The sequence below is a fragment of the Dendrobates tinctorius genome, unplaced genomic scaffold (assembly GCF_039654945.1).
Source record: "Dendrobates tinctorius isolate UK_male_01 unplaced genomic scaffold, ASM3965494v1 ptg000075l, whole genome shotgun sequence".
In the NCBI taxonomy this organism is placed as follows: Eukaryota; Metazoa; Chordata; class Amphibia; order Anura; family Dendrobatidae; genus Dendrobates; species Dendrobates tinctorius.
In genome coordinates this window covers 23,816,946-23,842,487 of record NW_027361743.1, presented here as the reverse complement: position 1 = coordinate 23,842,487, position 25,542 = coordinate 23,816,946, and the positions used below count along the sequence as shown (strand labels likewise).

General features: G+C 44.8%; 1 protein-coding gene across 1 annotated transcript in view; it reads left to right on the top strand.

Annotated features, from left to right (window-relative positions):
• Positions 1–25,542, top strand: part of RDX (radixin) — a 155,621-nt gene that overhangs the window by 33,389 nt on the left and 96,690 nt on the right. The window contains exon 2 of the mRNA XM_073583101.1: positions 18,705–18,763. Coding sequence (XP_073439202.1) covers positions 18,752–18,763 — 12 coding nt within the window. The 5' untranslated portion in view covers positions 18,705–18,751. The remainder of the gene's footprint in view (positions 1–18,704; positions 18,764–25,542) is intronic.

Here is a 25,542-nt window from a genome sequence, read left to right as displayed (position 1 = left end):
AAAACTCTGAATGTGGCAGGACAGTTGTTCCAGCTAGCGGAGCGGCATTTTTTTTATCTCTCACAGCTCTTCACATAAGAGGGAAAGAAAACGTCGCGGCAGATTTCCTAAGCCGCAATCTGTTAAAACAGGGAGAGTGGACCTTAAACACCTCCATTTTTGTTCAGATCGTACAGAGATGGGGTCAACCAGAGGTGGATCTATTCGCCACCAAAGAGAACTCAAAAACGAGACAATTTTGCTCCCTAAACCCCAGGGAGATTCCTCTGGCAGTAGATGCGCTACTGATAAAATGGGACATCAGGCTAGCCTATGCCTTTCCTCCCCTATCTCTACTTCCTCTGGTGTTGAGGAAGATCAGGAAGGACAAGGCAAGAGTCATAGTCATTGCCCCGTTCTGGCCCAGGAGAGCATGGTTCTCGAACCTCAGGATCATGTCGATAGACGATCCTTGGGTTCTCCCGGACATCCCGGACCTTCTGTCCCAGGGCCCGGTCTTCCACCCTCAGGTGGCTGGCCTACATCTCACGGCGTGGAATTTGAGCGGTCACTCCTAAGGGGTAAAGGTTTCTCCCCAGACCTAATTGACACTCTACTAAAAAGTAGGAAAGTGGTGACAACTAAGATCTACGTCAGAATTTGGAAAAGATTCCTCCAAAGCTCAAATATAAATAATGACGATTCCGTCCCTATAGGCCAGATCTTGGAATTTTTACAAAAAGGGCTGGACCTGGGTCTCTCCACCAGTACCCTTAAAGTACAGGTATCTGCCTTAGGGGCCCTCTTTAGCTGCAACATCGCTGCTAATTACTGGGTCAATAGGTTTATCAAAGCAGCAAGTAGGTCCAGACCAATAGTAAAGAATAGACTCACGCCATGGGATTTGAACCTAGTCCTCACAGCTATGACAGAAGCGCCATTTGAGCCCATCTCGTCAGCCTCTATTAGGAGCCTGTCCCTCAAGATAGCTTTCCTGATAGCCATAACGTCAGCCCGTAGGGTAAGCGACATTCAGGCATTGTCTAGGTGCCCACCTTTTCTTCAGGTAAAAGAGGATAGGGTAATACTTAGACCTGACCCAGTGTATTTACCAAAAGTAGCCTTCAGCTTTCATAGGTCGCAGGAAATAGTCCTCCCATCCTTCCTCCCTAAGCCAACTAATGAGAAGGAGAAGAAGCTACACATTTTAGATGTTAGGAGATGCCTCTTAGAGTATCTAGCGGCTACCGATCCCTGGAAGAAGGACAATGCCCTCTTTGTCTCCTACCAAGGCCCTAGGAAAGGTCTTAGGGTGTCCAAAAGTACTCTAGCCAGATGGATTAGAGAAGCAATCTCGTTAGCTTATACCTCAAAAGGTAGAGTAGCTCCGGAGAAATTGAAGGCGCATTCCACCAGAGCCATGGCGACCTCGTGGGCCGAGAGATCGGAAGTCTCCATCGACCAGATTTGTAAGGCGGCCACTTGGTCCTCTCCGAGCACTTTTTATAGTCATTATAGGCTAGACTTGGGTGCTTCTGCAGACCTCTCCTTCGGTATCAGGGTTTTGCAGGCTGTAGTCCCCCCTAAAATAGTGATTACTCTCTGTAATTCTCTCAGGTGGTGCTGTCATGGACGACCGAATAAAGTCTTAGTTACTCACCGGTTAACGGTATTTTTCGGAGTCCATGACAGCACCCGTATATTCCCTCCCTTAAATTTAATTGGGGTGTGCACGTCTCTTTCTTGTATGCTCACTGGTGATAAAAGTTTATAATTATAAAGAATACTGTACATAAATCATGCATTAACCTTGGAAGTCCTCTTGTGCTCTGTAATCCAACTGATGCGTGGGAGAGGTGCCACCCTTTTTGTATCTGTAGGTTTCCTGTTCCTAAAGGGCGGATCCCCTCTCTCAGGTGGTGCTGTCATGGACTCCGAAAAATACCGTTAACCGGTGAGTAACTAAGACTTTCCTTCTGTACTTGTTGTGAAAGTATTTGGATGATCTCATTTTGGATTTTTGGGCTCAGATATTTTATTGATCTCTGGGGCTTTTGAACAAGTTCTTTTAGAACCGGATCATACTCTGCAAGAAGCTGAACTATGGAGAGAAAATTCCCATTATTCATTTCACCTAAATGCTCTCAATGACCGCGAAATGGTAAATTTGCCATAGTTAATGTCACATTTATAATTCTTTGGAGAACTTGCCTCCAATAACTCTTTTCCCGTCTGATTAGCTTCTCATTTTCCTCATCTATAGTTCCCTGTTTCTTCCACTGGTCATACACCATACATGCTTCAATGTGAGCATTTGAGCTCTCATGGGTCTGAATTTTTGATGTTAAATTCTTCCATTTATTAATACCTTTTGCCCAGGCTGGTTCAAAACCTTGCTTTCTACGATCCCCAAATAACCAGCATGGTTCACAATAAACAGCATTGCGTTTAGGAGAATAACACAGCTACATGACAGCAATTTTAAGTCCTGTTTGTGTGATTCTTTCATAATATTTTTCAGAAAAGCATTTTTTAACTGAATCATGATTTCTGGGAAAAGAACCAGAAGGCCTACAGGGACCCTGGGAAATAATGAATCTTTTTACAGTGGGGTCAAAAATTGTTACAGGATAATTAGCCCTATCAGTTGCATACTTCTCAGAAACGGTAGCATCTAAAATGTTACCGGTAGATGTGCTTGCAGTTTCACTGGTGGCACTGGTATGCATCGGCTCATCTGAGGTGGGGATGATGGCTTGTAATAGGCTCATATCACTGTCACATACACTTTCACTATCTTCATCTACTAAGTGAGGATCATCCACAGCAGACTGGCTAGTGCAGGCAAACTCCGCCACCTGGGTTTCCATATTAACAATAGGATCGCAACTTTCTGAACTTGTCTCTTCCGCAACAGATACCACAGTGGTAGGGGTATTAGAGCTTTCACCCACAACTTTAGGGGTCGAAAAAAAACCTACTAATTTTAGTCATTTTTTTGGACTTTTCAAATCCTCTTCCCTTTTTCTTTTTACGTTTTTGTGCACCGCTCAGATGGTGATACGTTGACATAGTGAGAGTGAGTGATCTTGTGTGACTTTTGCTGCAAAAATAAAGTACCACACATAAACAGATCCATAATATCACTAGGTGCTAAGTCTAACACGACCCAGTTTATATTAAACCACTAGAAGCTGAGATATTTCTGTAAAATACCAGTAACACAAGCCCCTACTTCCCTTTGTAATCCACATTTGAAAGGTATTCCTATCTCAGCGCTCCAGGAATGGGGTCGACTTAAACCACAGAGCGCTATGATGATCCAACCCCATTAGCCACCAACGAAGTTATAAGAACTAATGAAATGCGAGGTGAGGAATGGCACTGCATGGGAGTGCGGGGCTGCAGCCTGTAGCTGTTAAACTTAGGCCTCTTCAAATGGGCTAATTTTTACTGCAATAGTTGCATGCGACTATCACAGTGAAAATCGCACCCCTTTGATTAACATAGGTTAATTCACATGGATTACATTTTGACACTTGCAACAGAACAGGTCCTACAATCGCAAGGGAAAAATCACGGAATTATGTCCTATCTTTAAGCGATAGTAGAGATCGCAGGGCCATAGAAGTTAATAATAGTATATACAAAAGAAAATTAAAATTGCATGACTTGAAAAACCATGTAACAGCATGATACTTCCACCCAAAAAAAGTCGGATCGCTGTCTGGAAAATATAGATAAAAAATCATGAAGTCAGAAGTAGAATAGAGAAGAAGGTAAAGAATGAAGAAAATTGGAGAAGAAAAGAGAACAAAGAACAAAAGTGGCCACCAGGGCTACCTTGCGGGCCAAAGGGTCACCCCACGGGCCAAGTAGTCAACAGGGCTACCCCGCGGGCCAAGTTTAGCCTGAAATTCATAGATAAAAGGGCACCCAAAAAGTCACTATTTAAGGGGTGGTCCATAAGCTCTTTTCAAAGCACTCTCTGTAATTCTTTCAGGAAATACACATCTAGTTCTTGATTGATAGAATGATAGTCCATAAGACAAAGCATTTATAGGAACGGACAAAGTAAAAACTTCATTGTTGCCAGCCACAATGTATGTAACATATACAAGCAGCAAGTCTATACTTCACACGCACAAGGAAAACATCTGGGTTTTTACCAGGTTTCCCTTGTGCGTGATGATGCATGCACAAGTGTGTACGTCACACGCATCGCGGCCGGCTCTGCATTCACCACTTACCAGGAGCTCAGCAGAGGGTAAGTATTGATTTAGCTCAAATGGCTGGGACCCTACCAATTCTGAGAAAGGGGGTCCTGAAGGTCACTGCATGGGTGAAGTAGAGGTCACACAAGAGCTCCACCACTCTATTAATTTTAGTGTTTATACTGAACAATCTCTAGCGCGGTCATTATAATGAATAAAATGGTGATATGTGCATGTGACCACTACTCTATTCATGGAGGGAACTTTTTTTTTTTTTTTTTTGCCCATCGATAAGATTTTCCAATTTCTGTTCCTGGAAAAAAAAAAAGCGAAACTCCTAAACTGTGTGAACAACAATGGGAATGTTCTTTCGGTTGGGTTTCAAGAGTTTGAACTGGATCGGCATCATAAAGCTCTGTGTGAACAAATACCAAAAATGAGCTCGCACGCTGCGGAAAGTTCTGCAGCTGTCCCGTTTCTCTAAAACAGCTGTTCGGAATTGATCTTCTTTGCAATGAGGCGACAACATAAGGCTGCTTGGAGTGATATGGACACATTTTGGCATGCAAATAACTTTCATAATACCCAGACCTCCTGTCTGTCACTGTGTGGACTGATTTGGACTCCGCCATTGAGTCTTATGGGTTTCTTTCTGGCTCACTGAAGGAGATCTTATTTTTCTTGGTTGTGCATCTATAGTTGTGCAAGTAAAAATGGGTTATTCAGGCGCTGATGTCAGGAACTGAATCTGCAGAAGATGTTGGCTGTATTACACAGCTGGCATCGTCCTGTAATGACAGTGACTGGAGCTGAAGGTACTGATGGCTGCTATGCTTTTAGGAAGCCTAGCCTGTGGCTGAGCTTTATAGAACATAATTTTGACTATCAATACTGCAATATTGCTGTCTAAGAAACAAGCAATCTAACAATCAAAACCTCTTGTGTGCCCCAAAAGTGTCTATAAAACGTTAGCTCGCCACACAAAACAATCCCTCACACCGCTCCTTCAAAACAATAATTAAAGCGTTCTGAATGTCACATTTCCACATGTCGTTTTTGTGTTTTTTTTTTTTTTTCTTCAGTTTATCACTGTAATTGTACTGTCCTGGAGGATTGTTTTCAGATCATTTTTTGTCACAATTAAAGCAAAATCCAAAAAATAATTGCAGAATTTTTTTTTTCTTCACTATGTAACATTACTTGGAAATTTTTTTTCCCGTTTTTCAGTGTATAATATAGTAAAATAAATGGTATCAGTCTAAAGCACAACTCTTCCCACAAAAAGCAAGTTCCCATTAGACTGCATAAACAGAAAACGAATAAAGATATGGACCTTGGAAGAAGGGAAAGAAAAAAACAAAAAAAAATCAACCAGTCGGGAACAAGTTAACCTCTTCACGACCGCCCACAGTAGATAAACGTTGGCGCTTGCTGGGCTTTGTGCAGCGCCGACGTTTATCTACTGTCGGCAGTTTTGTGCCCCCCGGGACCCCCACATACCTTACAATGCGGGGATCCCGGTGCGCAATGCATGCTGGGACCCCCGACGTCATCGAGACCTGATTGGTTCAGGTCCCGATGACGTCAGCGTCACAGCAGCCAATGGGAGAGATCGCTGGGAAAGCTGCTTGTTTCCCGGCGATCTTCCTCATTGTAACGCGGCTTCTCCCTCTGATCTAACACTGACAGCTGATCAGAGGTGAAGCAGCGTTATTGTGTGACTAGATCGCTGCCTGGCACAGCTGATCGCTGCCTGGCACAGCTGTGCCAGGCAGCGATCTTGTCACACAGTAACGCTGCTTCACCTCTGATCATCTGTCATTGTGAGATCAGAGGAGAAGTCGCGTTATTATGTGCCAGGCAGCGATCTTGTCACACAGTAACGCTGCTTCTCCTCTGATCTCACACTGACAGATGATCAGAGGTGAAGTGGCATTACTATGAGTCAGATCGCAGGGCAGCGATCTTGTGACAAAAAAAAAAAAAAAAAAAATGCTAGGGCTAGGGCTGGGATTAAGGTTATAGGTGTGTTGGTGTTAGGTTTGTGGTTAGGGTTATGGTTAGGGCTGAGATTAGGGTTAGGGGTGTGTTGGGGTTAGGGTTGGAATTAGAATTGGGGGTTTCCACTGTTTAGGTACATCAGGGGCTCTGTAAATGCAATATGACGCCCGCAGACCATTCCATCAAAGTCTGCATTTCAGAACGTCACTACTTCCCTTCCGAGCCCCACCGTGTGCCCAAACAGTAGTTTTCTCCCACATTTGGGGTACCAGCGTACTCAGGACAAATTGGACAACAACTCTTAGGGTCCAATTTCTCCCGATACCCTTGTGAAAATAAAAATTGGGGGCTAAAAGATCATTTTTGTGGAAAAAAAATGATTTTTTTATTTTCACGCCTCTCTCTACATTATAAACTTTACTGAAACACTTGGGGGTTCAAAGTGCTCATCACACATCTATATAAGTTCCTTGGGGGGTCTAGTTTCCAAAATGGGGTCACTTGTGTGGGGTTTCCACTGTTTAGGTACATCAGGGGCTCTGCAAACGCGACATGACACCCACAGACCATTCCATCAAAGTCTGCATTTCAGAACGTCACTACTTCCCTTCCGAGCCCCACTGTGTGCCCAAACAGTAGTTTTCTCCAACATATGGCGTACCAGCATACTCAGGACAAATTGGACAACAACTCTTAGGGTCCAATTTCTCCTGTTACCCTTGTGAAAATAAAAATTGGGGGCTAAAAGATCATTTTTGTGGAAAAAAAAATGATTTTTTTTTATTTTCACGGCTCTACATTATAAACTTTAGTGAAACACTTGGGGGTTCAAAGTGCTCACCACACATCTAGATAAGTCCCTTGGGGGGGGGGGGTCTAATTTCCAAAATGGGGTCACTTGTGGGGGGTTTCCACTGTTTAGGTACATCAGGGGCTCTCCAAATGCGACATGGCATCCGATCTCAATTCCAGCCAATTCTGCATTGAAAAAGTCAAACGGCACTCCTTCCGTTCTGGGCTCTGCTGTGTGCTCAAACAGTGGTTTAGCCCCACATACGGGGTATTGGCGTATTTGGGAGAAATTGCACAAAAAATTTAGTGGTTCATTTTCTCTTTTTACACTTGTGAAAATAAAAAAAAATGGTTTTGAAGTAAAATGTTTGAAAAAAAGTTAAATGTTTATTTTTTCCTTCCATATTCCATTCATTCATGTGAAGCACCTGAAGGGTTAATAAACTTCTTGAATGTGGTTTTGAGTACATTGAGAGGTGCAGTTTTTAGAATGGTGTCAATTTTGGGTATTTTCTGTCATATTGACCCCCCAAACTCACTTCAAATGTGAGGTGGTCCCTAAAAAAAAATGGTGTTGCAAATTTTGTTGTAAAAATGAGAAATCGCTGGTCAACTTTTAACCCTTAACTTCCTAAAAAAAAAAAAATTATGTTTCCAAAATTGTGCAGATGTAAAGTAGACATGTGGGAAATGTTATTTATTAACTATTTTGTGCGATATCACTCTCTGATTTAAGGGCATAAAAATTAAAAGTTTGAAAATTGCAAAATTTTCTAAATTTTTGCCAAATTTTGATTTTTTTTAATATATAAGTGCAGATCATATCTAAAAATTTTTACCACCATCATTAAGTACAATATGTCATGAGAAAACAATGTCAGAATCAGTAGGATCCGTTGAATCGTTCTAGAGTTATGACCTCATAAAGTGACACTGGTCAGAATTGAAAAAATTGGCCCGGTCACGAAGGCAAAAACAGGCTCGGGTGCGAAGGGGTTAAAGAAGTCATCTAGGATTGATATGGCGGTATTCTAGATCATCTGATGGGACGCAGCAAATGGCTTTGTTGGGATCCCGATCACTTCTCTTGTAGGTACGGTAATTGACTTTGAGGATTTCGTTACGGCATGGAACAATGTCCTCTTCCTTCCCAGTAGAAACCGTTCCCATGGAAAGACCGTCCTAAATGGTTCCTGGAATGTCCTTTCATCCTCACATCAAAGCTGTTCATTTCTCATAGATTTTATTCGATGCATATGGAATTCTATATTGTTGTTGTGTGTTTTTTTTTTTTTGTTTTTTTTTGGTCACTGGAAAGAAAATCCATATTTAGGTCGTTCAGACAACTTTTACTACACTGTTGGATGCTTGTAAAAAAAACCACAAAAAAACACAAAACCCGCAAATTTTTTTATTTAGGTTTTTCGCTGCATTTACTTGAATATACTTTTGCTGTAAATTCCACATATACTTTGCCATACTTATTACTGAAGGTAAAGATCAGAGTGAAGATTCTTACAATAAATTGACATGCTATGGATTAAAAATCTGCACCACGGGTCCGTTTCTGCTGTGGATGAGGCTTGTTAAAATTCTGTCCACTCTTCTGCCACTGTATTATGCTGTGGATTTTCCGTATGCAGGTCTAGATGGGAAAATCTCCAGCATATCTGCCCTGATCTGCTGTTTTTTTTCATGTGTGCAAAAAGGCTTTGTAAATCTCCTTTGGGTATGTTTACATGGAGAAGAATGGCTGCAAAAAGTTTCTGTAGCGGTTATGCAGGAAATCTGCATCAAACTGTGGTTTTTATTGTCAGTTTTCCTGCAGAAACAATATAGAATGAAAACACCAAATCTTCTATACTTTGGTCCCTGACTCTTGTGTATCACCTGCCGGTCTCTGTGCCGCCCAACAGTCACATTGGATGAGGCCATTTATACGAAGACCGGAAGAGGACCAGGCAAGGGATCCACTCAAGAAGAAGAGGGGAGGGGGGGAGTATATTGTTGGTGGTGGGTTTTTTTTTTTTTGTGTGTATTTCAAGGTTTGTGAAAGTATTTTTTTAGGGATTTTGCCATAAATCCAGGTTTTGACTTCTCCATTAAAGTGAGCCTGTCACCAGGTTTTGCAGATATGAGTTACTGCCATCACCTTTCAGGGCTGATATACAGAATTCTATAATGCTGTATATCTGCCCCCGACCAGGAAGAGAAGAAAAATAACTTTTATTATACTCCCCTCTGGGGCGGTCCGGTCTGATGAGTGTCACTGGTCCTGGTCCGGTGCCTCCCATCTTCATGCGATGCCATGCTCCTTCTTGCTTTGTGTGGATGACGTGTCTTGAGTCATCTACACTAGGTTTCCCCAAATCCAGTCCTCAAGGCCCACCAACGGGTCATGTTTTCAGGATGTCCTTAGTATTGCCCAGGTGATAATTGCATCACCTGTACAATACAAGGGAAATCCTGAAACCATGACCTGTTGGTGGGCCTTGAGGACTGGAGTTGGGGAACCATGATCTACACAGTCTCCTTGGCATCGCGCTCCTGCGCAGGCGTACTTCTCTGCTCTGTTAAGGGCAGAGTATGAAGTCTTGCAGTGTGCAAGCATCGTGGCTCTCTGAACTTTCCCGGCACCCGCGCACTGCATTATTTGATCTGTCCTCCACAGGGCAGAGAAGTACGCCTGCACAGGAGGACGGCGTCACGTGAAGATGGGAGGCGCCGGACCAAGGAGAGCGACACTCATCAGACCGCAACGCCCGCAGGTGAGTGTAATAAGTTATATTTCTTCTCTTATAGGTTGGGTTGGGGACAGATATACAGCATTATAGAATGCTGTATATCGGCCCTGAAAGGTGATGGCCGTAAATTATATCGGCCAAAACTGATGACCGGTTTCCTTTAAGCTTGGTGGGGTAAAAGCTGCTTAAGTCCAATACTGATCTGGAGAATTAATGGTAGGGAATTCCTGTCTGTACCACAGCTCAGTTTTTGCGCAGCTATCTTGATCAGTGTGTGAAAGCTGCTTTGTTGTGAAATGTGGATGGAATATCGGCAACATTTTTACTACTTGCTGCAGAATATCCACCACTAATGATGAACGAACGTGCTCGGATAAGGTGTTATCGGAGCATGCTCGGGTGCTTAGTGTTTTCTGCGTGCTCGCGTAATATGTTCGAGCCCCCCACCCGACTGCATGTCTCAGGACTGTTTGACATATGCACGGATTGCCTAATAAACAGGCAATTCATACGTGTGTTGTGACTGTCGAACAGCCGCGAGACATGCAGCTGCGGGGACGCGAACATATTATTCGAGACACTCTGTTAGCACATGAGCATGGCTGATGATGCCTTATCTGAGCATGTTTGCTCATTATCTGCCACACATTACTGTAGTTTTCTAATGTCCTTACCTCTGGTCCTGGGGAGATGTTTTGCCGTTTGTGCGTTGCGCTAATTGGCAGTGATTCCCGTTTTGTGCTGGCAGACCGTTATCTCATGTCGGGCAGACAGATGTGCATTTTATATACACACGTTAATGAGATCGCAGTGTAAATAAACACCCAAGTCCTTACATCACGGCCGCCTTCCAGCTCGGCATTGTCCGCCTGCCCCGTGGGGAACACTTCTGAGTGAATGAAGCATATGTTTGTGATTTAAGAGGCATTTTGTTTAATGGCGGAGTTTTAATTACTTGTTTCATGGAATTAGAAAGTCTGCTAGGATGAGAAAATATATGAAAGGGAAATAGTTGGTCTCTTATTACGGGCACATAAATGTTTAGAAAGTTCGAGGTTATTCGTAAAGTGTAACCACGGGTTAGTCCATAGCCTGTGCTCTCATTATGATGCTTTGTTGCTGCCCTTCTTGCATAGGCCCATGAGACGTGGTGGGTCCTTCTAGGTTTGAACCCCTACTCTTCAGCTTTGCCTTGGCCATTTCTAATCTATGCTGACCATGAAGAGGAGATTGTTGCTCACTGAAAAGTTATGTAATGTCAGCTAGTTAGGGGTATTAGCATATTATAGTTTATAGGACATGCCAGCACTTTGAGAGTTGGGGTCTGTCCTTTGCTGGGTCTTGACAATCAAGAGGCTGCAGCCCTGGATTAGTCGGATTCGCCATCACTTTTGACCGTATTATATCTTATTTTACTGTTAGGCGTCAGGTTTCTGCGTCTGCTCTACAGTAATCCAAAGCCTCACATCCTGCGGTCTCCTGCTGTGTTTCTACTGCAGAGAAGATTACTTTGCAGCAGACCGCTCCAGAGACTAAGGGTACCGTTACACCTAGCGACTCACCAGCGATCCCGACCAGCGATATGACGCGGTCAGGATCGCTGGTGAATCGCTAGGTGGTCGCTAGTGAGCTGCCACTCAGGCAGATCTCACCAGCGACATCGCTGGGGACGGGGATCACTACTTACCTGTCAGACGCGGCGATCCTGCATCCTCCCGCCCGGCTCCACGCGTCGCTCGTCGGCGCCACAGGAAGCCCAGCAAGAAGTGGACGATGAGGAATGGTCCAGCAGCTTCTCGCGCGATCAGCGATAACCAGCGGGGGAGCCGGTCGGAGGTAAGTATCACATGCAGCGATATCGCTAGCAATATCGCTGCAACGTCACAAAATCGGTGACTTTACAGCGATATTGCTAGCGATATCGCAGTGTGTAACGGGGGCTTAAGTCCCTCTGTGCTCCTACTGGGCATGCTCACGAGACTATCTCCCATTGGAGATCGGGAGTCATGTGCCCAGGTCCTGTTCCAGATCTCACTGGTCCATCTCGGAGATCTGGAAGATCCCGCACGGCTATAAAAAGTGCGCATGGACGTTCTGCCATGCTCTAGTATAGACTATACTTGCTATGTGTGAATGGTGACGGATGTATGATTCTGGTGACTGACTCATTATAAAACCTCTTCCCTCTGATATTACGTATGTGGATAGGGAATTAGTGCAGCAGTCAGCGGCAAGCCTTAGGCCACTGTGCACACTGCACCTCTACGCTAGCGTCCGACATTGCGCTTGATATATACAGTGCCTACAAGTAGTATTCAACCCCCTGCAGATTTAGCAGGTTTACACATTCGGAATTAACTTGGCATTGTGACATTTGGACTGTAGATCAGCCTGGAAGTGTGAAATGCACTGCAGCAAAAAAGAATGTTATTTCTTTGTTTAATTTTTTTTTAAATTGTGAAAAGTTTATTCAGAGGGTCATTTATTATTCAACCCCTCAAACCACCAGAATTCTGTTTGGTTCCCCTAAAGTATTAAGAAGTATTTCAGGCACAAAGAACAATGAGCTTCACATGTTTGGATTAATTATCTCTTTTTCCAGCCTTTTCTGACTATTTAAGACCCTCCCCAAACTTGTGAACAGCACTCATACATGGTCAACATGGGAAAGACAAAGGAGCATTCCAAGGCCATCAGAGACAAGATCGTGGAGGGTCACAAGGCTGGCAAGGGGTACAAAACCCTTTCCAAGGAGATGGGCCTACCTGTCTCCACTGTTGGGAGCATCATCCGGAAGTGGAGGGCTTATGGAACTACTGTTAGCCTTCCACGGCCTGGACAGCCTTTGAAAGTTTCCTCCCGTGCCGAGGCCAGGCTTGTCCGAAGAGTCAAGGCTAACCCAAGGACAACAAGGAAGGAGCTCCGGGAAGATCTCATGGCAGTGGGGACATTGGTTTCAGTCAATACCATAAGTTACGTACTCCACCGCAATGGTCTCCGTTCCAGACGAGCCCGTAAGGTACCTTTACTTTCAAAGCGTCATGTCAAGGCTCGTCTACAGTTTGCTCATGATCACTTGGAGGACTCTGAGACAGACTGGTTCAAGGTTCTCTGGTCTGAGGAGACCAAGATCGAGATCTTTGGTGCCAACCACACATGTGACGTTTGGAGACTGGATGGCACTGCATACGACCCCAAGAATACCATCCCTACAGTCAAGCATGGTGGTGGCAGCATCATGCTGTGGGGCTGTTTCTCAGCCAAGGGGCCTGGCCATCTGGTCCGCATCCATGGGAAGATGGATAGCACGGCCTACCTGGAGATTTTGGCCAAGAACCTCCGCTCCTCCATCAAGGATCTTAAGATGGGTCGTCATTTCATCTTCCAACAAGACAACGACCCAAAGCACACAGCCAAGAAAACCAAGGCCTGGTTCAAGAGGGAAAAAATCAAGGTGTTGGAGTAGCCTAGTCAGTCTCCTGACCTTAACCCAATTGAAAACTTGTGGAAGGAGCTCAAGATTAAAGTCCACATGAGACACCCAAAGAACCTAGATAACTTGGAGAAGATCTGCATGGAGGAGTGGGCCAAGATAACTCCAGAGACCTGTGCCGGCCTGATCAGGTCTTATAAAAGACAATTATTAGCTGTAATTGCAAACAAGGGTTATTCCACAAAATATTAAACCTAGGGGTTGAATAATAATTGACCCACACTTTTATGTTTAAAATTTATTAAAATTTAACTGAGCAACATAACTTTTTGGTTTGTAAGATTTATGCATCTGTTAATAAATCCTGCTCTTGTGTGAAGTTTGAAGGCTCTAACTTATTTGCATCTTATCAAACCTGCTAAATCTGCAGGGGGTTGAATACTACTTGTAGGCACTGTAGCTAGCTACCTAGTGGTCATCCAAACAGGAATTCGAGTCTGCTCTCGCCAGCGCTTTATGGGCAGCTAAGTGATGGTAAATACCCCCACCCTGAGCTTCCTTAGGATGATGAAGTTTGCAGTCTTGTTGTAATTTTACAGCTGCTTTTCTGCATATTGTTTTTCCAGTCAGAGTGAACGAAGTGCAGGAAACATTAGTATTCCTTCTCCACTTCTTGTCCTGGAAGCTGCAGCTGTCATATGATGGAGGCCTCTGGCTGTCCGGGAGCAGGATGTGTATCTTGTACACAGGGCTTAGGCTAGTTTCACATTAGCGTTTACGGCCTCAGCGTCGGGCTGCGCATGGCCGCCGCTAAGCCCTGCCCCTGCCGCGCCTCCGCCAGTAGCTCCGCCTACGGACCAGCACCAAATTGCAACCTGTTGCGTTTGGCGCTGGTTGGCGCAGCGTCAAAAGGACGCATGCGCCGCCAAACGCATACTGCGCACGGTCTGCGTCCCCAGTGCTAAAGATAGGGGACTCAGGACGCATGCAGCGTCATGCGTCCGTAGGCGTAGCTACTGGCGGAGGCGCGTCAGGGGGCGGAGCTTAGCGGCGGCCGTGTGCAGCCCGACGCTGTGGCCGTAAACGCTAATGTGAAACTAGCCTTACCCAATGGTAAAAAAAAAAACGCCGGAGCTTTGAGCTGCTGCCACCCTCTCCGAGGGCTCCTGTTCGAGAAGCATCGCTGTGGAAATGTCATATGAATCCAATCTGTCTGCAACATTTTCATTCTATCCGCTTTCCTAAAGACATCGGTCACAGTATATGATGTGTGGCGTATATTTAGACCAGTGAATGTGAGCGATAAGCTGGGATACAAATCGTCACCGGTTTTAGAGTTGGTACATGTAGAATGTAAAAAAGAATATCAATGGCAAAATCTGGAGGAAAAAAAAGAGAAAATTATGAATTTGTTGCATTGCTGATTTTACACTGCGCTTTGCAAATCTGGGGCGTAAATGATATAATCACGACTTTTATGCAATGTGAGAATAGGATTTGATCAATTCTAATACACTTTGACAAGGGTGGAAAATCCACAGCGCATTGCAGTATCGGCAATGTGCCCTTTTACTGTTTCATAAAGGACTTTTCTGACTAGGTAGATTTACTGCAGCAATCAGAAGTGCAATGTGAAAGCTGTGTTTGGATGGGTTGATCTGTTATGAATCTTCGTATGTGAATGGAAATTGCGGCAGATTCACAGCAATGTGTGAAATCCACTTCATTCACCTGAATGGGGTTGTTTCTGCAGCCGCTGCATGCACTTTTGCAAACAGTATTGAGAGGAATAGAACAGAGTTTGTCTTGCATGTGGCTTGAATCGTCCTTTCTTTTAGGCGGAGTATGGTTTAGGCAAATGCGTGTTATTCTCCCAAACTTTTCTACATCAATCTCATGAACCTTTCTTTCAGTTTTTCTAAAGCACCATTTCGGCATTTTTATTTCAGCACCGGTTGGGTAACATTGTTCTTATACTGTTCCCAACACAGCTCCGTTCCCTACGCTGCTTTGTGACCACCGCTCTGACTGGCCAAAAATCCCTGCCATCCACTACTTGCCTGGTTTTGAGTAGTGATGAGCATGCTCGTGTGCAGGGCTGTGGAGTCTGAGTCCGTGGAGTTGGAGGTTTGGCTTACCGACTCCACAGCCCTGCTCGTGTGCTAATAGTTTTTGAGCACTCCAAAGATACTCTAGGTTCAGGCCCCCGCAGCTGCATGTCTCACAACTGTTTGACAGCCACAACATGTGCATGGATTGCCTGTTTGTTCAACAGAAGCAACACATGCAGGGATTGCCTAACAGCCTCGAGACGTGCAGCCGCAGGGACTCGAGCATAGTTTTCAAACACTTTGAAGATGCTCTTTTAGCACACAAGCATTCTTGGATAACACCTTATCATAGCACACTCGGTCATCACTAGTTTTGAGTCTTGTATTCCTGTGCTGACCTGAAGTGTCGCTTCTTAAACACTGGGGTGAGCAGGCAGGTCACCACCTGTGGTCCAGGAAAGGACGAGAGCAGCAATGAAAATGGCAGAAAATGGTGACCGGTAATATTTTACTACACCTGGAACGTGTATTACTGATACTTGGATGGTGGTATAAAAAGAAAATGTTGGAGTGGTACTTTGAAAAGGTCATCTTCTATCTTCAGGAGTACACCACTCCCCTGCTTTCCATCTTCAGGAGTACACCACTCCCCTGCTTTCCATCTTCAGGAGTACACCACTCCCCTGCTTTCCATCTTCAGGAGTACACCACTCCCCTGCTTTCCATCTTCAGGAGTACACCACTCCCCTGCTTTCCATCTTCAGGAGTACACCACTCCCCTGCTTTCCATCTTCAGGAGTACGCCACTCCCCTGCTTTCCATCTTCAGGAGTACGCCACTCCCCTGCTTTCCATCTTCAGGAGTACACCACTCCCTTGCTTTCCATCTTCAGGAGTACACCACTCCCTTGCTTTCCATCTTCAGGAGTACACCACTCCCCTGCTTTCCATCTTCAGGAGTACACCACTCCCCTGCTTTCCATCTTCAGGAGTACGCCACTCCCCTGCTTTCCATCTTCAGGAGTACACCACTCCCCTGCTTTCCATCTTCAGGAGTACACCACTCCCTTGCTTTCCATCTTCAGGAGTACACCACTCCCTTGCTTTCCATCTTCAGGAGTACACCACTCCCCTGCTTTCCATCTTCAGGAGTACACCACTCCCCTGCTTTCCATCTTCAGGAGTACACCACTCCCCTGCTTTCCATCTTCAGGAGTACACCACTCCCCTGCTTTCCATCTTCAGGAGTACACCACTCCCCTGCTTTCCATCTTCAGGAGTACACCACTCCCCTGCTTTCCATCTTCAGGAGTACACCACTCCCCTGCTTTCCATCTTCCTGCTTACCAGGAAGTGGTGCGCTCCTGATGATTGACAGTTTGGACCAGCGACTTGGCTCAGCTGCTGGTCAGACTGTTCGTGCTGTGTTGCTGTAGGCAGAAGCAGCTTTCCCTTGGAAGCATTGGATGAGCAGATCTGACCAGCTTCAGAGTAATGCTTGCCAGCACTAGGCTTCTTTCCTATCAATCCATATATTATACTACTGGGTGGCTGGTAATCTAGGCAACAAGCAGAATATTATAGAATTGAAAATCCCTGCAGAGAATTTTTAGGGAGGTAAAATTGCAAGGTGCTTGTGAAAACAGGCAACTTTGCCTATGTAAGAAGATGAGACCACCCTTTTAATGGCATAGCGTGCTGATGGTCTACTATGCCAAATCCTATAACGGATTCCCTTTATTCCCTCCACTTTCTCACCTATTAAAGCTACCTCATAATTTTTTTGCAGAATAAGATGTGGTATGTGTGTTTCTGTGGATAACGCCATTTCTGGCCATTATATGACTTGTATCCTGCATTTTCACAAGTTTTCTCACTTGCAGGATCTATCTTAATTTGCAATTGACCCTGAGCTGGTGGTAGGAAGTCAGCTGTTTTGATGTCTCATACATAGTACACAAAAACATGAGGGATTTCTTCTCTCCTCTTTGTAGCGCATGTTCATAATCAACATCAGCATGGAGGGCAGTATACAGAATGTAGAGCAACAGTAGCACACTTATGCATTGAGGAAGCAGTGACCCAAAAAGTTCAAACACAAAACTCCATAATGTGTTACTTCACAGCATTAAATGTCCAGTTCACACACAAGTGCATATTGTATTAGTGTCCATTTCACCACACTGCATACTACACGGCATCCTTCTGTTTACAGTCACTAAACACGCTGGCCTTCCTTGTGGCTAGTAGCCGTGGGTGACTGCACCACCTTGTTGATGTCTCTTTACTCGCAGTATAACAGTCCATGATATCCTCCGGATCACAGCTGGAAACCATATCCTCCTATTTGCAGTCGTTAAACACGCTAGTCCTTCTTTGGACCAAAAGAGTCTATCTTCGGTTCACCTTCGGGCACAAGACCTCCACTTCTAATACCAGTTACTGTGGACAGCAGCACCACTGTGTACCCTGTGGGTGCCAGACCTATTGGCTCCGCTCTGTACTGTGTCTCTTTACACAAACAAAGCTCTGCAGAGCCTCTGCTCTGCGCACTCGCCTACACCAAACTAAAATTGGACCTGACACGCCCAAACCCTTTCCTGCAGGGCTTTTAACAAAGAAACCTGTGGCCTTCAGCCACATGGAAAACCCGGGCCTGGAATAAAACGAACTGCACCACTACCATCCTGCAGTCTGTTTCACAACACAACATCCCGGAGCAGGTTTCCCTACATCTACCTTGGACACTAGCATGTCCAAGACTACACTTATTTTTATTTCTAGTCTGCATTGCAGACACCGCTACGCCCGTGACTGCCATGCACTTCTATGGCCTTCATATGCCTCTGTGCACATCCTGGGGAGAACACGGTGACCTCTACCTATGACATTTCTCACTGCTTCACCATTGCAATCACCGCTACCCCTGCGACTGCAATGCCCCCTCATGACCTCAATATGCCTCCGTGCGCATCCTGGGGAGCACAAACGGCGACCCCTACCTGTGACACCGGTCACTGCCTCACAAGTAGTACTAAGTGTAGATGTGAATCCAGTTATTGATTGAGAAAAAACATTTGCTAAAAGCTTCAGCTACTTCTGCCTGTTCTGTTATTGTCCTGAGAGCACTTTTCTCTATAGACTTCAATGTGCAGCCGTAATCTGATTCCTCAGTATGCTGGCTTTGACCAAGATGGAAGTTGAGCTGTTTTCAGAGTGGCTAGTGAATTTAGGAGGCAGAAGTGAGGCGAAGATGGGGCTTATAAGTGGAGAAGGAAGCAAAGATATATTGAAGTTTCTTCTAAAAACTTGTACTATTGATTTATGGGAAGTGTGTTGAAATGTACAGTTCCCTCTAAAGCCTTTGTTGGTGGTTTTCAGTACATGGATTCTCTGCACATGACTTGAACACATGCTGCTTGGTATTTGTGGTTTTATGACAGTCTTTCACTTGCATGTATTAATTAAAACATTTCTCTTCTTTTTCACAGGAAAGGACAATCATTTTCTGTCTGTTTAGAAACAGAGCTCAGACAAGATGCCGAAGCCGGTAAGTTCTAAAATGTATTTTAGCACAAAGTATATGGTTTCAGGTTTGTTTTTGCTACTTCTCCTGTGCTGTTCTACACAAAAATTGTACAAGTATATTTATTGCTGGGTCTTTTCAGCCATCTCACTGGGAGAAAACCAGGGAGTATAATTTGTGCTGGATCATGAGTACATCAAACATTGCCTTTGCATGCCGAGGTTTGGCTTTATTAGCCTCTACAAAAGTCAGGGTCTTAGACAGTAACCGACTACTTAAAAAAATTGGAGGCTGGTCTTATACATTGATGACATTTTGTTTGAGGATACGCAGTGCATGCTGGGACAGGATGTCATCAGAGGATAGAGGCTGCAGTACCTGCCACAGCCACTATCCCCAATTTGAATTGAAGCATCATCACAGACATCCGTTTTAGAGGCTGGGCAGATCCCTGCTGAAATGAGCATTTGTCAATTCTCCATTCCGAAGTATGCTCAGTAGGAGAAGTCTGTGCGATATTACTTTTCAGTGCACAGTGACAGTGCACTCTCTCTCGCTGGCTCTAATGAGAATTGATGAGCTGTCAAGAGACTGCACTCTCACTGCTCATTGAAAAGGAGATCATGATGAGCATGCAACAACCCCCGGAAAAAGATGTCACTGTGATGACTGTTTCTGGGGCGGAACTGGTGCCTTTTCTTTGATCGTCACATTTTGTCTCTCCTTTTCAATGCATGGTGACAATTATAGTTGGCAAAGAAGCGCACTGTCACTGTGCATCATAAAGCAATATCACACAGAGCGCATTCTCTGGGAATGCTCAAACAAAACGTTATGAAAACGAAACTAAAAGAAAAAAAATAAAGTGGTGTAGACAGTAGAAGGGGGACCAGTGGAGACGTTTTAATTAAAAAAGGGTTAGAAAAATGATTTATTTCATGAACTAGAATACGTACAACATTTTTTTTAAAAGCTGCTATACATTTTGGACAATGACTTTTTGTTTGAGTCCTGGGATGTCCAGTTGCTGCAATTAAGCATACTTATCACTTGAGATAAAGACTTTAAAATACCATGGTTTTGCTGATGTCATCCTCACAAGACATTAAATCTGCCTTTGGTGCAAATAGTCTAAAGCTGGAGTCACACATAGCGACTCACCAGCGATCCCGACAGCGATATCAACGTGTCAGGATCACTGGTAAGTCGCTATGTGATCGCTGGTGAGCTGTCAAACAGACGGCTTCACCAGCAATCAGCACAGCGACGCCGAGCCCCCGACGTCATTGTGTACCTTAGTTACCAGCGCGCTGATGCAGGGAGCTGGTAACTAAGGTACACATCGGGTATCTAAGGGACGCGCGTCCCTTAGATGCCCGATGTGTACCTTAGTTACCAGCTGATCGCTGGTCACCCGCCTGTCACACGCAGCGATGCGTGCTGGCCAGCGGGAGACCAGCGACCCAAAAAATGTCCAGGGCTTTCCTACAGCGATCAGCGATACCGTCAGGGGGGCCGGTCTCTGATTGCTGTCACACACAGCGATCTCGCTGGTGAGATCGCTGTTGTGTCACAAAACTTGTGACTCAGCAGCGATCTCGCTAGCGAGATCGCTATGTGCGACGGGGCCCTAATATGTCTAGGAACAAACTATTATGCTCTGTGACTTTTTCATACACTAAATATGCATTCATCCCGCTTTTTCTGTGCCAGCACTTAACGTATATACTCGAGGCACCTAATATTGCCACGGAAAATGTATTGTCTCGAGTACAAGCCGGATATGCATTGTACCCTCGTCCCTGTCCTGGTATGCATGGCTCCTCATTCCTATCCTTGAATCCATGGCCCCACATGAGAAAAGCATTAAAAAAAAAAACCCCTCCTATTTGCCTTCCCTGTGCATCCTCGCAGCATCCTGTTCCGGCGCCAGCAGCTCCTGCAACCGAGCGATCATGTGTCCGGCTCATTAATATAATGAATATTCACCTCTTTCCACTCAGCCCGGACATGTGATTGCTCGGCTGTAGGAGCTGCTGGCGCCAGAACAGGATGCTGCGAGGGTGCACTGGGAAGGTAAGTAGGTTTTTTTTTTTTTTTTTTTTTGTTTTTTTTTCAGCTGCTGGATGCCAGCGGCTGTAAATGTGCACGCTATTAGAGAAATGAATATTAATTGCCACCGCAGTGAATATTCATTTCTCTTTAGCAGCGGGCACAGTTACAGCTGCAGCAGCCGGCTCCTGCCTCCTGTGACCCGCTGCTCCGCCGCTCCCCCTCCCTCGCTGGCTTCTGGGACAGTGACTCGTGTATAAGCTGAGGAGGGTGTTTTCAGCACAAAAAAAGTGCTGAGAAACTCTGCTTATACACGAGTATATAGTACGGTACTTTCCATTACTTCTCAGCAATTCATTGCTTTTTACCTTGTCGGTTGCTTGTCTACCCCGAACTAAAGGTCCACTTCTCTTCTAAATTGGAATAAGGCACTCCTAAAATCTCCGGTGCACAAGTAGGGTCCCATCCTGTAGATACTACTTATGCCAAGTTCTGTGTATTAAAGGGAATCTGTCACCCCTTTTTTGAGATATCATATAATGACGCATTTCTTCTTGTGTAGAGCAAGACAGGGAGGGGGGGAGCAGGTGAATAAGCCCCGCCCATCAGACCGGACCGTGGCAGTTTACATACATCTGAACCGATATAAAAAAAGTATTTATGCATGACAGGTGCAGGGTCAGGGGGAAGCAAAAGTACTAAGAGAATCCTTATGTGACACACAATTGAATGATATCATTATATGATATCTCAAAAAAGGGGTAACAAATTCCCTTTAAGTGAAGAAATACGTCTGATGAAGGTCCATAGGACCGAAATGTTATGCATATTCTCTGGTCTCTTGCAAAATAAATCGTCAGCCTCTCTTCACTTCTGTTATAGCCATATGTAATTTGGCAGACAGGCGAGCAGAAGCAGAGTGACGGGCCCCAGCCCCTGCTTCCTTGCGAGGGGGAGGGGGGGCATTTTTTTTTTTTTTTTTTTTTCAAACCTGGGTATTCTTCGGGGCCTGGTCCAATGGTGAAAAGCATAAGCCAGCGCCTGTGATGGGGAGGCAGAGCTGATTTCCATAATCTTGTAAACTGAGGACTAATGAATGGAAAAAGCAAAGCTCCTACCCCGGACTTCTCTATTTTGAACAAGAAATCGTAAAAGAGAACCCCCTTTATGCAGTAGATGACTTGAATTGCTGAATATAGAGATTGGCATTAGTTCCCATAGTCTGAGGATGAGGAGGTAGAGGCTCCTCACTGATGTGCTGCATATACCATGTAGGAGCTTTGGTCTGTGCAGCGGCCTCTTGTCTAGCCCCTAAACATAGTTGTGGTTACTGGTTGTAGCGTGAGGGCCGCTGCTGGTGATGGATCTGTATGTGCGCTGATGAGACAATGGCTCTTGTGCTGCCGTTGCTGCCAGTCACCTCTTTATTTTTGTCCTGCTAGAATGGAAAAACACCAGTAATGTCAGCGAAGCAGCCTGAAAACATGTAATTAGAGACATTTTGCACAGATGTTGTGCCTTGGTTGTGTTTTTATTTTTTTATTTTGGCTAAAATTTATTTAACCAGTGTGTGTGTGAGGTTGACAGAGGTGTGTCATGTACCATACTGCTTTCGGATTTCTTTCTGGGAAAGCTGGTGACAGTCCTTATACCATTATGGCTCCTGACAGGGTGGGCATCCAGCAGCTTTCCTACAAGCAAGTGAATAGGGGGAAGAAAAATTCAAATCGCAATCAAATACTCATTTTAAAGCAACACATTGCTTTTATTTCACCCCCATTTGGAGAAGCATTTTTTTTCCGGTCATTTTGCAGCCCTTTCATCGGACATCCCTAGTTTATAGAGATTTCATTTTGGACCTGCTTCAGGGAAAGTACATTTACGTCTGGTATTTTCCAAAAACCTCTTCAGGGCAGGGCAAACAGTTCCCAAAACTCCTGATACAATAGGCTGCAGAAAACACTTCTGGAAAAGAACTCACCCATAACCTTTTCAGGAAATAAAAACTCCCCAACAGAGTAGCTGTTACCCTTAGGAAACTCATGGTTTCTGACTGCTTAAAAAAAAGTGAGCAATTTTTTTCGTATAGAATTGAATAAGAAGAGTTTTCCAAAGTTTATCGAAGTTGTTACTTAGGCCTGTTTCACACTTCCGTTTTTTTGGCGTCAGTCAAAATCCGCCAAAGTGTGGAAAAATGGATCCATCACATATTTGGAAAAAACTGATGCACCGGATCCGTCACAGCAGTTATTGTAGGAAATTCTAGAGCGCGAGAGAGAGACTTTTTTGTGCCAGAACGGATTTTGGGGTTAAATTTATGGAATGGAAATTATTCCGGGCATGCTTAGTTTGGAAAAACGGAATCCGTCAACTGATTCCGTCCTGCGACGGATCCCTTGGCGTCCATTATACCAGACGACGGATGGCGACAGCTCCGTCACCAGCCGTCGTCTTGGCGCAGACAAAAAACGTTCCTAGGGACGTTTTTTCTGGCTGACGGACGCCAGTTTTATGACGGATCTGTCGCATGACGGACCCAACGGAAGGCCATCCGTCACAATCCGCCGCCAATACAAGTCTATGGGGAAAAAGACGGATCCGCCAGGCAAATCCGTCAGATCTGTTTTTTTTCCCCAAACAACGGATTTTGACTGACGCCAAAAACGGAAGTGTGAAACAGGCCTAAGGAGGATTTTGGAGAGGAAATGCTTTAAGATGAACAAAAAAAATCCCTCAAATTAATCAAATTTATTTCAGGGGCCTCTTCCAGTCAGAGCAGCAAATATATCCAGTTATTCTTATGTAACTGTATTGTGACAGGTCTTGCAAATCTGGGTGACTATTTGTAAAGATTTGTAAAAACGTAGCCAAGGGCAAAAAATAGGTTAATAATAAACATACTCTCCTCTTCAACCCTCAATTTCTGCTGAGAACAGTGATTTCTTTTGGGCAAAGAAAACGTTTTTCACCTGACGATCGAGGGTTCTGTTTGCTCGTCAGGTGATCGTCATCCTGTTTAGACTGCAAGATTATTGTGAAACGAGCTCTCCTAGGAACGCCTTCACAGTAATCGTGTGGTATTGACAGACCTTACGTTATTTCACACAGGTGGTGGTAAAATTAAATAAATTTCCAGAAATTCCCTTTAATGATCTTTCCCCAATAACATTAACAGGAATCTGGATAGTAAAGATGGTTAGCACTCGACTGAATGATGTAGATATACGGTGCTAGTGAGACGGGAACTAGTAGTCCTGTAAACATAAATTTGATATAGAATCACTGCACATGTGAATTTTGCTCAAGTGGAATATTGTTATTTATATTTCACGGTGAAGAAGCGACAGCTGTCGCTTCTTCACCGTCAAATATAAATAAAAATATTCCACTTGAGCAAAATTCATGTGTGCAGTGATTCTATATCAAATTTATATTAACGGGAATCTGTCACCCCATTTTGGTCTATAAGCTACGGCCACCGCCATCAGGGGCTTATCTACAGCATTCTGTAATGTTGTAGATAAGCCCCCGATGTAACCTGAAAGAAGAAAAACAAGTTAGATTATACTCACCGGGGGGGGCGGTCTGGTCCAGTCCGATGGGTGTCGCGGTCCGGCGCCTCCCATCTTCATACAGTGACGTCCTCCTTGCTTCTGCTGCCGCTCCTGCTCTGGCGTACTTTGTGCCCTGTTGAGGGCAGGCCAGAGTACTGCAGTGCCCAGGTGCCGGGAAAGGTCAGGTCCGGCGCCTGCGCACTGCAGTACTTTACTCTGCCCTCAACAGGGCCGATAAAGTGCACCTGCGCAGGAGCCGCGGCAGAAGTAAGAAGGAGGACGTCATCGCTAGAAGATGGGAGGCACCGGACCGCAACACCCACCGCACTGGATCACGCCCCCCGGGGTGAGTATAATGTAACTAATTTTTCTTATCTTTCAGGTTACATCGGGGGCTTATCTGCAGCATTACAGAATGCCGTAGATAAGCCCCTGATGGCGGTGGCGTCATCTTATAGGCTAAAAATGGGGCGACAGATTCCCTTTAAACTCCCATATTCTGTGTTTGTTAGCTGAGGTGCGGTGCTGTGGATATGGATTGGCTCTCTGTAAGCTGAGAATGATCCATTTCTGCTCTAACCTATGATGTCCATGTACTTGGATGCTATGTATCTACGCGAACACAGCAGGACTGATGCTCGGACCCTGAGCGTTGTGCGGAGCTGTCCTCCCGCCGGGGTCTCCTAACTTGTATATGTCAATAGCAACAGTAAGCAAATGGCCCTGGCTCCACGCTGAGGTCATCACATTTGCAAGCTTTACATACCCATTCAAAACGCTGATGAGCTGCTGACGTCGTGGGTCACTGGTCAGGCTCCCGTGGACGAGGTGACTCCATACAGAAGATTTGGGCTAATACTGCTCTCTTATAAGGGCCAGTCCTTCCAGAGATCTAATACAGTCCCTTTATCATTGCTTTACTACGGTATTTTTTTTTTTTTTTAATTACAGAAAATATATGAAAAAATAAACAATTGTCAGATATGCCAAGAATGAAACTTCATATGGGAAAGCTGAGGGGCAACATTTTCCAGCGGTATAATGGTATACACATTTGGATTCACCAACTGCCCTGGGATCCTTTTAGGTTTTACCTCTCGCCTCTGCAGACAATTGCAAAAATAAGCACTTTTTCCTTCCCTTATTCCAAGAACATAATTTTTTTTTTTTTTCTTTTAATTTGCCTTCCACAGACCC